Below are 18178 nucleotides of genomic sequence, written 5' to 3'. Positions count from 1 at the left end.
TAGTAAATCTTCTCTGGTCGGTTCTTAAAGGCTGAATTTCATCAAACGCTGTTTTGTTTAAACCTCACAGACGTTTTCACAGTTTTTCTGGGCTGGACTGAACTTTTCTTGAAGTTTTCTTTCTTCTACAACAAGAAACTACAGTAGAGCGAGGCCGCAGGTTCCCTGTTGGTTTGTGGCTCAGAGACCTGAAGGGGTTCATGAACTCCTGGTCAAACTCACACCAGATAAAAAGAATCAGTTGGACAGTTTGTGTTTTGCATAATGTCCCTGGAGCCTGAACGCCAGTCTGAATATTACCAGGTGATTTCCACACCACCCTCATCCTGCAGGAACAGCTGCAGACAGAGCCACATCTGTATCTTCCTGCAGACACTGATGCACATCAGTCCTGATTTTAACCCTGATTTCACAATGAACATCGGTCTGAGGGTATTTCCTCGATTTCTACTTTTTTAAAATGTACAAAGTGTTTGTATCAAAACTTCCAGAAGCATCAGCTGGTTCTGTGATGATGAAGATCATTCGGCCCAAATGTTGAAAAACTGAAGCCTGATTTTTCACATTCTCCAAACGACAGATGTGGATGAACTGAAGTGTTATGTTGATAGAGGTTGGTGCAATATACTAATATAGAGTGACTAGGAGATAATTGTGTAATAAATGCCTAAAATAAGATTTTGCGTTGTCTGTAACCACATCTGAGAGTCCCGCCTCCAGGCCTTATCTCTGCGGCTTTGAGTCAAGTTCAGTCTCTCCAGAATATGAAGTAACGTGCAGCGTGGGCAGATTCAGAGGTATGAACAGAAACACCCGTGGAGCTCGTTTCCTCCCTCTTCCTCTGCGTCCTCTTAATATTCACGTTCTCACGCCTCAACAGTGAACACAGCCTCTTTCTCTCACACCTGCTGCCGTCTTCAGCTCGCCGCCTCGCCGTGCCAGCGGCTCTCCGTCCTCTTTGACCGCCGTCCCTTCACCTCCCGTGGCCTCGGCCTCGGGAACAGCTGGGGCCGCCTGCGAGCGCCGCACACAAGGCCCGCCGTTGTCCGTGAGACGGAAAAGCAAAGCTCAGCAGTTTGTCATGTAGCCAGGATTATGTGAATGTTACGGGTCTGATGGAAACGCCGTTGAAGAGATGATGTGCTGAGCTCCAGTTTCAGTCGTTTTACACTCTGGTACATGTTGCCCCCCCCCCCGGTCTCAAACCCACTAATGACACACTCACACACATCCTGTATCCACAGTAACAGACAGTGACAGATCTGAGGTCAGCGGAGGAGCGGTGCTGTAAGTGTAGACGATAATGTCAGAGGACACGCTGCTCATACATCAGCATATTTCCTCTTTACATCCACAGTCTGTTCACTGGAGCCACACATTCTTTTGTTCTCAGTTTGCTCCTGGATCAATATCTTTATCCACATTATCAATATCTGAAACAATCTGCTGCTTATTTTTCTGATCAATCAAGAAATCGAATCTTCGTTTTCTTCTTTGTATCCGTCCAGAATCAGTTTATAATCACGTCACAATAAAGAAGCTGGAAACAAAGTATCAGACATTTCTGCTTTTAACATTTAATCAGCTGATAAAACAGTCGATTAATTGATGAATGACTGTGGTGGGGGAAATCATACTTGTCTTCCAGTCATTATAAACATAAAATAAAACAACGTATTAAAAATATTTCTATTGGATTCAATGACTCTTTCCTCTTTATAGGAAAGTGATGCGTCAGATCTGTGTGTCTTCATGTAGAAACAGTATCAGTCTGTCAGGAAACAGCATGTGTTTGTGCTGCGGTTGTAAACGTGGATGATCGTGGATCATCTTCAGATTATCAGGTGTTTTCTTCTTCTTCTCTGTTGAAGCTGCGGTTCAGTTTCCTGCTGCGCTGGGAAACACGTGTGAAGTGAACGCAGCCTGAAGCGTTTAGACGTTTGTTCGGCGTCAGCAGAGAACGCCAGAAGCTCGGGAGCGTTGAATTAAAACCAGACCTGTCGTCTCGCTGCTGGTTTCACCCGCCACGCTCCTTCCTTTCACTCTGGACTGATGCACTCTGGGTGTTTGAGCGGGGTTACTGCAGGTCGTGTGTTGACCTCTGCTGTAATTACTCCTGCTGTCCTCTGTGTGTGTGTGAGTGTGTGTGTCATGAATACTAAGCAGCTACTCAGACCAGACGCACGTCGGCCGCCGGGGTCAGAGGTCAACTCCATCTCACCCCTGTTACTTTCATGAAGTGAATAGAAGCGTGGTCCTTAAAGATGTCGCGGCTGAACTGCAACAGTTTTTAAGCTGTTCAGTTGTTAATGTTCATGAAAATAAAGTTGTTTTGAAACTCGAAAAAAATCAGTTTGAACAGAGTGAGTGAAAGGAGTTGAAGTGGTAGTTATAACAGAAGTGCCAAAAGAATTTGAAGTGTCAGTTAGTAATTAAAGCAGCATGTAAACACTAAAAGAAGTGGAGGTGGGATTTAAAGCAAACAGGAATTCAAGTTTGTTTACGTGTAAGCACTGAATAAAGTTGAAGTGTCAGTTCAGGTGTTAGCAATGAGTGAAATCATTGCACTGAAGGAAGATGAAGTGGTATTAAAATCACAAAAAGATTTCTTGGAAACCGACAGTTTTCTGTTTCTTTTCAACATCAGATGAAAAGTATCAATAGTCCACACATCAGATACGATCACCTGATCAGGTTTCCTCTGTAACATAAAACCTGTTGGGTCCAAGCTTTTGTTTACCATGTGATCCGCTCCGTCCAATCACAACACAGAACACAGCCTCTTTGTCTCGGCTCGTCCACGGTTGGTCGCCTGCCATCCTCTTCCTGCCCCGACTTCCTCAGGCAGCTTTAATCAGATATTGTGTGTGTGTGTGTGTGTGTGTGTGTGTGTGTGTGTGTGTGTGTGTGTAGCGTGAACACACACATCTGGAGGAAATACCCGCAATACCAGGAGATCTGTTTTTTAATAAAAACCCTCAGTCATCAATCAGAGGTATGAGAAGCTGTCTGTGTCTCAGTTCTCTCTTCTTTTCCTTTTGTCTTTCCTCTCCTCCTTCCTTTCCTTCCTTCCTAACCTACATTTTCCAACCTCCTCTGTTTCTATACATTTCTATCCTTCCTTCCCTCCCTTGTCTCCTTCCTACCTTCCTTCCTTCCATCCTTTATCCTCCCTAACCCCTCTTAATACCTCTTTTTATCCCTCTTTTCCTAACCTAACTTTTCCTAACCCTCTGCCTCCTTCCTAACCCCCATCTCTCCATCCTTTTTTGTATCCTTCCTACTTTCGCTCCCTTCTATCCTTCCTAACCTCTTTCTATCCTTCCTAACCCCTTCTGTCTCTTCTTTTATACCCACCACCTCTCTTTCATCATTCTGAAGCCACGTTCAGATCGACGTTGGAAAAACACAGCACTTCCTGGTAGATGTTTTCTCTGCCTCTGGTGCGACTGAGTCTCTTTGTGGTCGTTCTGAGTCTTTGTGGTTGTTCTCTGAGTCTTTGTGGTCGTTCTGAGTCTTTGTGGTCGTTCTGAGTCTTTGTGGTCGTTCTGAGTCTTTGTGGTTGTTCTCTGAGTCTTTGTGGTCGTTCTGAGTCTTTGTGGTCGTTCTGAGTCTTTGTGGTTGTTCTCTGAGTCTTTGTGGTCGTTCTGAGTCTTTGTGGTTGTTCTGAGTCTTTGTGGTCGTTCTGAGTCTTTGTGGTCGTTCTGAGTCTTTGTGGTCGTTCTGAGTCTTTGTGGTCGTTCTGAGTCTTTGTGGTCGTTCTGAGTCTTTGTGGTTGTTCTCTGAGTCTTTGTGGTCGTTCTGAGTCTTTGTGGTTGTTCTGAGTCTTTGTGGTCGTTCTGAGTCTTTGTGGTCGTTCTGAGTCTTTGTGGTCGTTCTGAGTCTTTGTGGTTGTTCTCTGAGTCTTTGTGGTTGTTCTCTGAGTCTTTGTGGTCGTTCTGAGTCTTTGTGGTTGTTCTCTGAGTCTTTGTGGTTGTTCTGAGTCTTTGTGGTCGTTCTGAGTCTTTGTGGTCGTTCTGAGTCTTTGTGGTCGTTCTGAGTCTTTGTGGTCGTTCTCTCTGAGTCTTTGTGGTCGTTCTGAGTCTTTGTGGTCGTTCTGAGTCTTTGTGGTCGTTCTGAGTCTTTGTGGTCGTTCTCTCTGAGTCTTTGTGGTCGTTCTGAGTCTTTGTGGTCGTTCTGAGTCTTTGTGGTTGTTCTCTGAGTCTTTGTGGTTGTTCTGATTCTTTGTGGTCGTTCTGAGTCTTTGTGGTTCATCTCTGAGTCTTTGTGGTCGTTCTGAGTCTTTGTGGTCGTATGTTGAAGCCTGACCAGTGTGACTGTAAAAACTGTTGAATTAGATTCTGAACAGTATTTATAAAGTCTTTAAAAGTTAATTTAATTTGAACATTGTAGCACCCCCCCCCCCCGTCTCACAGTCTTTTTATGGTTGTTATTATGAGTGCTGCAGGCGAAGGTCTAATGAACAACAGTCCTCTAAAATGAAGAATGAAAATGCTGCAGCGTCTCTTATGAAACTGTCGTCTTCACTCACTAACCAAGAAGAATGAAGCTGCTGCTGCTGTTTGGGACGTTTTCAGTAAATGACACTTTCCCTCCGAACCACAGGGACAGTAGATGTGACCGTGGAGTGTGTCGCCACACACACTCTGCTTATTTTAAACACAGCCGTCAGTGTTGAGTTCTGGTTTCCTGTAAACACGAGGACAAACTGACTGAACTGAGGAAAAGCTGTTCATATATGATGCTGCTACAAACACGTCAGACAAGTGTGTGTGTGTGTGTGTGTGTGTGTGTGTGTGTGTGTGTGTGTGTGTGTGTGTGTGTGTGTGTGTGTGTGTGTGTGTGTGTGTGTGTGTGTGTGTGTGTGTGTGTGTGTGTGTGTGTGTGTTCACCTAACACAGGTGCACAGCTGTGTGTTTGGTGACTGTGCCGTTACCTGTCGGACAGGTTTAATTAACGTTGACAAATGCAAATTGACAGACGGACACACACACTCGCTGTAACCACCCACACACACACACACACACACACACACACACACACACACACACACACACACACACACACACACACACACTGTACAGCTGTCACCACCAGGCTCATGAACTCAAATTCAGAAGCTTTATTGTCCCGTCGTCTTTAAACAAAGACATAAACACGCAGCAGCTACATGAAGAGTTTTATCTCATCAGGATGTTTGAAGGCTCATAAAGAGATTTTGTTTAAACTGAATATGAATAACTGAAATATTTACACTAAGAAATGATTCAAAATTCACTTTATAATCCAGGAAACTGTGAAATAACAGCAGAGGCTCAAGTTCATCATCTAAACTCATGATGTCGTGTTACTGAGAGACTTTCTGTGTTTTTCACCTTCATTTCTGCTGCTTTAAAAAAGGCTGGAAGGTTATGAGTTAATTTAATGATCCCTGCATCAGACAATGAACTGAACTGCTCAAAGACGACAGAGGAAAGGCTCTGCAGAAAGAAACACTATTTTAATTTACAGGAGTCAGGCACTAATTAGGGTTAACCAATTACAACTGATGCTAATTTTATTTGAATCAGATTAAAGTTTGTCAGCAGGTTCTGATCAAGTCTTCAAATGTAAAGTCTATAAAACCTTAAACAGTCTCAGCTGTTGCAGCGTGGCTCCGTTTTTTATGTCTCTTCACCTTCATTAGAAATGACTGTGAATCTTTAATTAATCTGATTAAATCTGCAGCAATAAATAAAACTTTCACATCGAAGATGTGAGAAATAATCAGACTGATAAACGACTGAGAGAGAAGAAGCTTTATCTGTTTTTTAACGTGTCACCTCAGAAGAAGTCTGAACAGCAGGTGAAGAAACGGAGGGAAAGAAAAAGAGGAATATATTTATGAGATGTTGGAGTCGGGGGGAGGGAGGGAGAGGGGGAGGGGGGGGGGGGGGGGGGGGGGAGGGAGGGAGAATGGCGTGAAGGGCGAAGGCTGAGATAATATGTTGTCACGTGTGACTGATGAGGCAGCGCTGCTCTGATTTGTCACAGTCAGACGACGGGTTAACCCTCTCACACACACACACACACACACACACACACACACACACACACATATATATATATACACCCTGCCCTGAGGGAGGGAACAGCCACACTCCACCCTTGATCCCACTGAGAGTGTTAAGACAATAGTGCCATTAGAGGTGTGTGTGTGTGTGTGTGTGTGTGTGTGTGTGTGTGTGTGTGTGTGTGTGTGTGTGTGTGTGTGTGTGTGTGTGTGTGTGTGTGTGTGTGTGTGAGAGTGTGTGTGTGTGTGTGTTTCTACAAGAGATCATCTATTCAAACCTGCCAGCCGGCATCACCCGGGGCTGTGTGCGCGTTTGCATTTGTATATATGTGTGTGTGTGTGTGTGTGTGTGTGTGTGTGTGTGTGTGTGTGTGTGTGTGTGTCGGGGGTTGACACTGAGGACAGATGCAGATTTCAGCTGCAGCAAAAGATAAAACTTGATCTTCTTCTGATCATGTTAATAAACACGATTGATCTTTTTAATTGTGATTTATGGATCAATTACGAGACACGTGCCAATACTTACACGTATATTCTGTTTTACTATATATTTCTATATTTCAATGATTTATTTGAACATTTGCTTCCTGTCGTCACCTTCACATGTTTAATCTGAAGTTCTGCCTCCGACGTGACGGACAGAAACTCGTCGTTCTCCCTTCGTCGCTTCCTCCCGTTGTTTCAGTCTCTCTCTGCGACTCCTGCTCGTCACAGACGGAGCGAAGCTTCGTTTAAAGATTCTTTGGCTTCGGAGCTTAAAGTAAATGTTTTCAACAACAGATGATTCACAGATGAAGTCAGTGTTGTTTCTTCATCTGAGTCGTTCACGCTTTGCACAACATCCGACAGCGTCCTCGACTCAGAGGAGAAAAAAGACACTCAACAAGAAAAGTGAACATGAAGAAGAGCAGCCAACGTAGGAAACAGGAAACAGAACAATTACAAAAGTAAAATATGGGTAAACAGAAACCTCTTCCTCTCTGGACGAACAGATGTGCTCGTCTTTCTCTTTACTTCCTGTTTTAAAATGGCGTTTAGGGTGGTGTAGTTGTGTCTGCTCACAGTGGAACAAACAGCAGCAACAGAGACGGATATAAAGATAAAAGCGTTGCTGTTGCTGTGTCTCTACGCTGCAGTGATGAAGAGTGTCAGATCTCCCATGTCCAGTAAACACACCACATGAGTTGTGTGGGCGCTGTGAAGACAAACAAACGCAGCAGGAATGCAGCACAGTCAGATTTTCCACCCTGATGTGGACGGAGAGCGGGGGCCTGAAGGTCAGAGAGGCTCATGGGTAAATCTGGTGAAGGTCAGACTCGTTCACGCCCAACCTGAGTTTGAAGTGTCAAACGTGCACTTCACGTCCTGCTAATTGACAGTTTATCATCATGTTAAAACCCGTCACGCCAACAGTATGTGATGGAGTCGCATTCCTGAGCTTCCAACGCGGCCGCGTGGCGAAGGAGGCGTTTGTCATTGTGACATCATGTTATTACAGTCAGGAAGCTCAGCAACAGCACAGTGAGGAGGAAGAGGAGCAGGTGAAGGATCCTCTGTGTTGTTACAGTGAGGAGGAGTCACCTGTTCTTCTTGTTTACCTTCTGAGATTCCTCTCGTGGTTCTGTAGACGTCTGGATTCCCAGCATGCCTCAGGACACACCGCAGTGTTTGTGAACGGCCGCTGACGTCGTCATGATGTCAGAGGGAGACGCCGCCGTCTGTGTAGTTGTGCAACATGTTAGATAACCACGAGTCTGTCAGTGATGATGGAGGAGGAGGCTTTGTTTTGGTTAACCATGATTTTCATTATTGATTAGTCTGCAGATGATGATTGATCATGTAGCAGGTCACAGCGTGTTCAGAGTTTCCATGGATCAGCTGTTGTGATGTTTCAGTCAGCGCGGCGTCTTCACGTCTTCCTCTACCTGTCACAGTCTCACTGCTCCTCTCTCACCTCCACGCCTTCAACGATCTGACACTAAACCTCAGATTTCATTATTTTACTGTAGTTGTTCCCTCGGTGTGTTAGATATTGTATCTTCAGACCGTGTCCGAATAAAAACTGATCACATCTTAAAATCACCGATCTCTCTCGGTTAATCACCTAATTGATGACTGATTCCAGCTGTAATCTGAAGGTCAGCTCTGGGGTTTCGTTGCTCTGACAGAAGCTCCGCCCTCAGAGGTCGGCTGTGCGGTGAGGACGTGTGAAGGCTCCGCCTCCAGCAGCAGATCTTGTCTCATGTAAAGACGGGACGTGAAGCTTCAGTCTCACAGCTGCTGCTCTCTGGTGTTACCAGGCTCTGGGTCGCTGCCAGCTTCCCGCTCGGGCACCGGTCCAGGGCGGAGAGGTCGATCGGGGCCAAAACCCCCGCAGGGTGTCGGTGTGTGTGTTTGCCATAATTACCAGCAGACACCAGCCAACTGAGGCCGGGTTTGGCTGCGGCCGCTAACCAGCCTCTGTGGGCAGCAGGCGGCCAGCAGTCATTCAGAGGTCGAGTCTGACTCACACCCGCCTGCTGGCAACAACAGAGGAGGTTTATCTTCCACACAGCTGCTGCGTGCTGTAGCTCACTGTCCTGACATCATCAGGTCTCCAGGTCCGTATCTAACCGACGTGTGTGAGAAACTACGGCGAGACAGAAGAGACAATCCAGACTACAATAAAGCTTAGTTCATCCATCAAGCAAAAAATCAGTTTCCAGCTTAAAGACACTGACCTCTGACCTTTGACACACAGAACCACTGATCGATTAACTGTCGAAATAATCAACTGACAGTAGAAATGATCGTTTTTTAACTGATTAATTTGCTCCCAGGGTTGGGATCAGTTCAGACACATCTATATATCAGACGTGGCTTCTTATTCATCCATTTCCATCAGCTGCTTGTTTTTATTTACCCCTCCAACACTAGAGCCCCCACCCCCACCCACGAAAATAAATCAATAGATAAACAAGCAAATAAATAAATAACTGTGTCAGAGAAAGGAAGAATAAATAATAATAATAATAAAAACTAAAAACAAAGTATAATGATGGTTGTTGCAGCTTTAAACAGACAACTCACTGAAGTGGATGATGATTTTGTCCCAGTTGAATCTTCATCAGGTCAAAGTGTTTAAAAATGGATGTGAGAGTGTCGTCCATGTAAATAATGGATTCTGGTTTGGAGTCAGTTCAGACGTGATGTGGTCTGACTTTAAAAAACAATAAACTACTTCAGAACATTCAGTAATTAACGATTAATTAATTTCATTTATTGCTTTATTTCTTTGTTGAGCTCAGTTAATGTCAGAAAACAGAGAAAATCACAGTGATTTCTGATCAGTGTCCGACTGATCAGAAATCAATAATCAGAGGAGAATGATCAGGATGAAGAAGTGGCTCAGGGAGAATAATGAGTCTGATTGTTTTAATCTGTGACCTGAAGCTCTGGATGAGTTCAGAAGGGAAACGCTTGAATTTCCCTCTGACTCAGAGAAGAAGAATTTCTCTGTGAAGTCGGAGGAAAAAGGCAGAAAGTTTTACTGACAGATCTACGAGCAGACGAGGTCTGATGTGATGCAGGCGGCGGCGGGGGCGGGGGCATTGTTGGCGGCGGCGGCGGCACACGTGAGCTCTGCAGCGAGTGTCTCATGTAGTAACACACAACAAAGCACACAGGACTGACTGTGTGCAGAGCTGGCCGCCTGCCATCGCTTCTTTGTTGTCTGATACAGTTTCTCTCTCAGTCTTTCATCTGTTTCTCTCCTCGCTTCATCCACTGTGATGCTGCTTCAGTCTCAAATTTCAGACGCCGTTCGTCTTCTGTGACTTTGACCTGTGACGGAAACAATTAATCAATTAGTTGATGAACAGAAAGAAAAACACCATGTCATCCATTTATCTGTTTTATATATTTCAGACAGAACTAGACGTCACCTTGAACTCAATTTTTCACTGTTTTATAACTTTTCCTGAACTAAAGCAATAATCAGGTTTAATGAGATCAGCTGTGGCCTGAATGTGACACCAGGTGTTCCTCACTTCTCTGTATATAAACCTGACAACACACTCCAATTAATCACAATCAAACACTTCCTGACCTGAAGCAGAAACACACGTTAAGCACCGAGTGTTTCTTCAGCCTCCTGCGGAGATGTTTGGATTTTATTTAAATTAAACCAGGTTCAAATCTGAGTCTTAGTAACTACTAGAACGGGCCAGAAGTTAAAGCTGGAGTCTATAAAATGGAAATAATTCTTTGTTGCATTGCTGCACGGCTCTTCTGCTGGATTTCAGTGCGTCTCCACAGTGTAAATAAAGTTTTTTCAAATCAACAGGCAGGAAAACAAACCTTTATTTAACTCAGGCTTGTTGATCCAGAGTTGTGGATGTTTGGTCGACTGCAGCCAGCGACACTTACGGAGGATTAACATCCTCTCAGCAGCTCATTCATACTTGAACTGTCCTTCAGCCTCCTCTCCACGTTCTTATATTGATCTCTTTATTTCATCTCTAAACACTCAGCTGTGAGGCCGAGCGTCAGTCCTACCTGTTCTGGTCCGGGTCCGGTCCAGTTGAGGCTCCCAGTGTTCAGACAGAACTTTAAACAGTCTGATCTCAGTTTGTATCGTCAGACGTTGAGCCAGAGAGAGACCTTAGAGAAACCCACATCTCCTCTCTGTTTAAACACAGCTTCCTGTTTGTGTTTTCATCCGTCATCACATGACGGACGCATCAGAATCTGATTGGTTTACATTTTAATAATGTACCTGCTGAAATAACTGAGGTCATTCAGAATAAAACGATGGTCATACTGTCTTAAACCTTGAGATCAGTTCCTCTATTTTCTGTTTCCACTCCACCTTCATCACCCTCCGTCCACAATAGAAAACTATACAAATATTTATACTGTAAATATAATTAATATAAGTAAACGTTCATAAATTCACTTAGAAATCATCAAAAAGAAAAACCTGCAGGTAATGTCAGGTGTTTTATTCAGATGTTTTTATTTAGAGTGTTTGACCCGTTTACTACAAACACGTTCCTCTGATTGTTTATTATAGTCAAAATAAATCAAATCTTTTATTTTTTAACTAAAAAATGTGGTTTATTTTTATGTAAATTAAATTTATTGATCATAAAATTCCAGAAGAAAGTGTAAAAGTCATGATAAGGAGTTGGAATGAAGTTGCCTGAAAAGGTGTGATGTGATTATTGGGTAATAATTTCACACTTCCTGGTCCGTTTGGACCCGGGAGGAAAACGCTGCGTGGTGGATGGGAGAAGAAGACGTATCGCAGTAATACAGTTCGTCATGAATCACTGCAGACGGGAGCCGATCACAGCTGGAAACAGCTGCATTATCCTTAGATAATCTTCCCCTGAAGGAAGGCAAAGAATAATAGTAGGAGTGATGAAACTTATTTTTAATATATTTATACATCACTGATGCTCCAAATATCTCAGCAACATGTTTCTTATATTCCTGCAGCAATAACTCTCCCCTTCATGTGTTCATCCACTCACACATTCATCCGGAGGTAAAACCTGTGAGTCTGAACTTGTTTGATGCAGAGGAGACGTTGAAATGTCAAAATCCCAGAGAGGAAATGAAACTCGGAGCAGTCCTGGATTTCATTTGCATCTTTTGATCTTCATCTTGTTTCATCCCTCACTTCCTTTTCCCTCCCTCTGGTCCTCCCCCTCTTCCTCCACTGTATATACAGATGTACATATATATATATAAATATAAATATACATATATATTCCTCTTTGAAGTGTCCATGACGCTGTGGAGAGAGACGGGACCGGTTCAGACCTGTCAGACCAGATTGTGGGTCACAGAGACTCGTCCTCGCTCTGCTGTTTGTTCCTGTTGTGTCTCAGTCGATGTGTTTCCGTAAACACGCTATTTGTGTGGCCCTCGACACACACACACACACACACACACACACACACACCACACACACACACACACACACACACACACGTGTCACTGTGTTGTGTTGAAGGCTGTTTCTGCTTTTTGTTGGGAGGTTTGTCTTCACAGGTTTTTGGCTCTTTAGATCTCCGATGAAAAGAGAATCGTGTGTTCTGGTGAAACTCGTCTTGATTTGTTCATGTGGATTCTTCACACTCAGGTTTAAAGCTCGTGCTTTAGTTTGGTGTTAAATGTGTTGAATAATCAATAAATCACAGCTGAGAGATTCTTCTATTTTTATTTTCAGCTTCCAACGATGATGAAAACTAGATAATGGAGATAAAACGTTTCTTGTGCCTCACTCGTCTTGAGCAGTTTGCCGGTTCAGACTCTTTCTATATATATATATATCTATGTCATGAGAGACCACGCCCTGTTTGGCTGCTGTCCCACGCTCACGTCTCTTTAACTTTTACCCTTTTACACCAAAATCAACAGGAATCAGTTTTTAAAACGCGAGTAAACCCTCTAATAAAAGCTGATTGACTCGTGTTCCACTGTTAGTCCAGCTTTTCTTTCTGTTCAGACTGTTTTTATGCTGAATTGTATTTAAAGTTTAAAAAGTTCCACGGTTAAAGTCAGTGAGTAACCGTGTTAAATAATCCTGACTATGATTTTTGCCATAATGGAGCAGACCTAAAATAAATGTTTTAATTGGATTTAAAGCAGAAATAATGTTTCCTGTTGTCCTCTGTCACATGTCACTGTAAAGGAAACAGTTTTTGTGTTTAAACAAAACTTCATTTGAAGGCATCACATTTGTCTCTGTGAGGTTGAGTTATTGAAGATTTAAAGATTTTGACTTCAGTCTTGAAAGGTCAGAGGTCAAACTCAGTAAACCTCCTCTGTTAATCACCTGAGGAATGTGTTCCTGCTCATACATGTTCTCCAACACAGAAATAGAAACAAACGAGTGAAATGAAAGAGAATTAATGACGGAGATTATTCTGGAGAGAGTCCTGGCGCTTTACTTTGAAGGTCTCCTCCTCCTCCTCCTCCTCCTCCTCTTCCTCTGCCATGTGTTTTAGTCTTTCTTTTCTTTCTGCAGCTCAGTGTTGGCACAGAGGGCTGAAATGATGGAGGGATGGATGGAGGAGTGTTTTCAGTCCCACGGCGCTCGTTCTCATTTCCATGTTTTTCCTCCCTGAGCGATGACGAAGAGGAAGAGCTCGACATCTTTTTCTCCTCGTCTTCGTCCATCTGTTTCTCTGCATCTGTTCTCTCCTCGTCCTTCTTCCTCCCTAAATTTATCTGCTCTTATTTGTCTCTTGGTCTTCATTCCTCTGTCCTCTCTTTCACTCTCTGTGGGGCAAAGTTTCAAGTTCAAATCATAAAGCAGGTCGTTCTTTAAATAGTTCGTTCCCCTTCTCTCCACCTTTCTCTCTCTTTCGTGATCTGCATCCTGAGTTCAGAGATGATGCAGCTTTTCTTCCTCCTGATGAATGATGTTTATTCCTGTGTGTGTGTGTGTGTGTGTGTGTGTGTGTGTGTGTGTGTGTGTGCGTGTGGATGGATTGATTTTGTTCAAGTGCTGCAGTGCCCACATGTTCCCAGATGTTTTCTCGTCATCTTTTGTTTTATTTTCTACCCAGAATCCTCTCTGGCTCAGAGTCTCTCTCCGCTCTGACTCGACACAGTTTTGTCAGCAGTTTTTATTTCTCTGTTGACGGAGGTCAAAACACTGATGTACAGTGTTTGTACAGTATTAATACAGTGTTTTCACAGTGTTTACCTAAGAGCACCAGCAGGTGGTTATGAAAGATCATCGTCTGCAGGAAGATGCTGCACTTGTTCCCTTTTCCCTGAGCTCATTGTTAGTGTTGGTTCCAGCAGTGTTGAAGCTGCAGATGATAATTATTTTCATCATCAGTTTATCTGTTGATTATTTTTTAATTTATAAACAAAGCATTTAAAAATAATGAAATAAAATAATAATAATAATAATAATACTAATAATAACGATGGATTTCAATTAGAGCCAAGACATAAACTCAACACCAGTTCAACCATCTCACCTTGACCACCAGCTGATGATGCTCCTGCAGGGTGGGTCGTACTGGGAGCCAGCGTAGGGGAACTGGAGGGCCCCCGAAAACAGGAAGCAGCTGGATCAACATCCTGCCTGGCAGAGAGGGAGGGGGGTCGGGGTGGGGTCGGGGGGGTGGCGTCCCCTAAACAGGCCGGCGTTTGTAAGACCCTCAACAATATCCCCCTCTGTGTGACCGCCGGCCAATAGGGAAGCTTCTCTCTGGATTCTTTCCAGACAGATACCATCCACACACACACACACACACACACACACACACACACACACACACACAGTAGAAAACAGCAGAAACAAACACACTGTGTCAGTATCATAGCAACAGGAACAGTTGGAGGAAAACGTCTGTTTTCAGGACAGATGTGTGATGATGTCGAGCTTGAGGATCTGATGTGGAGTCACAACGATCAGTTGATTAACAGAAAAATTATCAGTAACTTTTCTGATAATCAATAATTCATTTGGATTTTGGACGAAACGACATTTGAAGAGTTTGAGTTTTTTCTTTGTGACGGTTTTTAAACCAAACAGGAAATAATTCAGTCATTAATGTGAAGCTCTTCTCTGTTTTTATATTATTGTAAATATTTTCATGTGTTCTCTGACACTTTATTGCCGATATGATTGATCAGTTCATTGATCAGTTCTTAGGAAAAGAAATGACAGATTGAAGCACTTTGTGTCCGACATGACGGATGAAGCGAGGCGGTGTTTGAGGACACAGGAGAAGACTGATGGGTTTCTAGGGCATAATGGGGCAGTGGGGCAGCTTATTGTTACCCCGGGCTCCACCAGCGGGGTCGTGAGGTCATGATGAGGTCACGTGGCTCCTGTAGTTTTAAAGCAGCACTGGACATATATTAATGTCCTGCGTTCTCCTTCAGAGCTGAGTAAAGATCTAGTCTCACACTGATGGAGAAGCAGATTCTTGAGACTTTGTGTTGGGGCAGTCGGAGAGGTCAGAGTGTCGGACCGAGGGTCAGCAGGTCAGCCGCCATTAAAACAACTGGTTCATGAAGACACGAGCCGGTCTCTGAATCTCCATCTGTCTCGTCTCGCCGTGGAAAAGAAGTTTTACCGCCTGGTGATTCAGCAGGAACGCAGCAGATTGTACGTGTTTTGTTTCGTGTGGTTTCTCACGTCCAACAACATCAAGTCAGTGTGAAACTCCGTCACTGTGATTATCTGGATTGTTGGTTTCACTTGTTTGTTTCCCGCTCAGATTCGACCTGAGCAGGTGAAAACAAACTGAATTTCACAGTTTGAAACCACAAACTTAAAATCACTGTAACTCTGTTTATTTATTATATTTCACATCTTTTTCTGGTCCAGAGGTCACGGTGCTTCAGGGCTTTTAGCACTTTGTCTCCTGTCTCTCTCTCTCTGGTGGAGAGACACTGAGTCTTCAGGCTGACACAGATTGCTGCTGATGAATTAGTAAAAAGGGACTGGGGGGCTCTGAGTGGCTCCGACCCACTGGCCTAGTTAACACAGAGGCCGAGGTGTCGCAGAGAGCAGCAGGGTCAGCGGCGTCTGAACAGGGTCGAGGAGGTTCAGGGTCCTGGACCTGGTTCTAGATACATTGGCATCAGGTCACACTTGTGTCTTTGGATCACTGATTGATTCACACAGTGTATTTCACAGAACGTGGAGCCTTCTGTGTCACACTGGTTTAGATAAGAGTGTCGTACAGACCTGAGCCACACCTTCTGTTTTTCTTTAAATCTCAGTTTCTCATCAGTTTGAATGTGAATGAGTCTGTGAGCCGAGATGTTCGGGTTTGTTTTGTTAATGTTTGTTGCTTCGATGAAATGAATCAAAATCAACATGAAAAAGCTTTTCCAAAACACTCACACGTTTGTTTGTCGTCTTTTGGTCATGTGACCTCGGCCGATCCTGCAGATTAAACAGCAGCGTCTCAGTGAAGATGGGAAACTTTGCGTAGCTGTAAAAATGCAGCTCGTTGTGTGACTGAGCGTCTTTGGCTCGTTCACAGTGAGAGCTGATTCTCCTGCACCTGTTGTTTCCTGTGTAAAATCTGACACTGGCAGCGAGCTGCTGCACGTTCTCTCTCCAGAGAAACGCTCGTCTCATCATGTGATCTCCCTCATTCAACACGTCTGCTCCTCAACACGTCTGCTCCTCAACACGTCTGCTCCTCCTGCTGCAGCAGATGTGAGTCAAAGACGCCGGTTGATGATGCAGAGAGACGTGATGCTGCCGCCGAGCAGACGACTCAGAGCTGTCAGACACCAACTCCAAAATGTTTGTTAGGACCAAAGATGTAGAGACGTCCACAGCTGTGTGTGTGTGTGTGTGTGTGTGTGTGTGTGTGTGTGTGTGTGTGTGTGTGTGTGTGTGTGTGTGTGTGTGTGTGTGTGTGTGTGTGTGTGTGTGTGTGTGTCTGGACAGAGGGATGTGACCTCCCTGATAACACTGACTATCTCACTTCAATAACACACACTTGGATAGTTGAATCTGGAAATTGTGTGTGTGGGAGGAAGATCAATTCGCCTCCACCCCCACCTCATTTCCCATGACCTCTCAGCCCCACTGCCTCTGCTCTGGAGCTTAACACACACACACACACACACACGCACACACACACACACACTCAGCGCTCCAAACAAACCAGCTCTGTAGAGACAAACATCAAACTGAAGCTGCTGTCGCTCAGAACAACAGAATAAATGAAAGTGTGTGAGTCGTTCATCCTGAGAGCATCACTGTGACACCTGAAGCTGTTCATCATGAGACCTGGACTCCGTCATTACGAGGTCTTGAATCGTTGTCAGCATCTGGATATACTGTATATATAAAACATCTGGACGGCTCCTAATTGATTCCAGGTTTCTTTGACGTTTCTCAGTTTATTGCTGCAGATAAATATAAAAACATTTTTTACTTCTTAAAACTAGAAATTTAAAATGAGATTTATCTGAGAAGGAACTTTGTGTTGTTGGGTTTAATCCTGCTGTCAGTCATCTGTCAGCTCTTCCTCCTCCTCGTCTTCCTCCCCTCTCATCACTGAGCAGGAACAGATCCACTCCCTCGTTACCGCCGCTCGTCGTGTCGTTGTCGTGCGAAGGTCGAGTCGTGGCGACCTCTGCTGCACCTGAAGGCGCCGCCTGTTTGTTACAGCTGATTGACAGGTGTCTCCCTCTCTGTGTCTCTTACAGATGCGTTCGTGAACAGTCAGGAGTGGACGCTGAGTCGAATGGTACCAGAACTGAAAGTGGTGAGTTCAAAGACCTCGCACTAAATCACGTGACTGTAATTAAAGCATATTGTGTATTATTGAACTCTTGACACTGACTGATCACCCCTCCCCTCCTGTCTCCGCTGCAGGGCATTGTGGGTAACCTGGCCAGCGGTAAGTCGGCGCTGGTCCACAGGTACCTGACGGGGACGTACGTCCAGGAGGAGTCACCTGAAGGTAGGAGCACTCCTCTTTCTTCCTGTGTTCATCAGGTCTGGCTGGATCTGTTCATTCAAATAGAAAATTAAAAACCTCCAACGTTTCTGAGCCAAACTCATCCAGATTTACCCCCCCCCCCCCCCCCCGCCCCCCCGCCAAGATTATACTCATGAAATAAATTAAAAAAAAGAGGAAAGTAGATTAACTCACTTTCAAAACACGAGGAGAAAATAATAAAGTGCAGCAGGATTAAAACCTCGGCCAGCGAAATAAGACGTGAACAACCTCCATCTCCTGCACGCGACCGCTCAGAGCTCCTCCCCCTCCTCCTCCCCCCGCTGCGTCTCCTTTTCTTCCTCTCCTCCGTCGCCTCGTCCTGCACTCAAACAAAAGCTCTGACGTCACCAACGGAGCAGAAACTCTGATAGAAGAGGAAATCAGGATCATTGATTAGAAATAAAAACTTTTAAAATGCTGATGTGATTCTCTGTTACTCGTTGGGTCAGTTTGATCAGAACATGAAGAACTTGGAAGATCAGGATTTATTATTATTGATCAGAATATTTGCAGGTGAATTCTCTGTCAGTCGATTCAGCCTCAGTTCGTTTTGTGCCACTTTTAAAGGGACAGTTCAACATTTTCTCGTCTGATTGTGTCCCAAGTAAAGAATAGAAATAAAGCCGCTCTCACGCGT

At 44.3% G+C, this 18178-nt stretch overlaps 1 protein-coding gene across 6 annotated transcripts in view; it reads left to right on the top strand.

Annotated features, from left to right (window-relative positions):
- Positions 1-18178, top strand: part of agap1 (ArfGAP with GTPase domain, ankyrin repeat and PH domain 1) — a 141647-nt gene that overhangs the window by 51471 nt on the left and 71998 nt on the right. For all 6 annotated transcript variants that reach the window (XR_008826794.1, XM_056370678.1, XM_056370677.1 and 3 more), the window contains exons 2-3: positions 17246-17304; positions 17415-17502. Coding sequence is in view for 5 of the 6 variants with exons in the window: in XM_056370678.1 (XP_056226653.1) it covers positions 17246-17304; positions 17415-17502 (147 nt within the window). In the remaining variant the exon portion in view is untranslated. The remainder of the gene's footprint in view (positions 1-17245; positions 17305-17414; positions 17503-18178) is intronic.

This window comes from Seriola aureovittata, chromosome 24 (genome assembly GCF_021018895.1).
Source record: "Seriola aureovittata isolate HTS-2021-v1 ecotype China chromosome 24, ASM2101889v1, whole genome shotgun sequence".
In the NCBI taxonomy this organism is placed as follows: domain Eukaryota; kingdom Metazoa; phylum Chordata; class Actinopteri; order Carangiformes; family Carangidae; genus Seriola; species Seriola aureovittata.
This window is presented reverse-complemented; position numbering and strand designations above follow the sequence as displayed.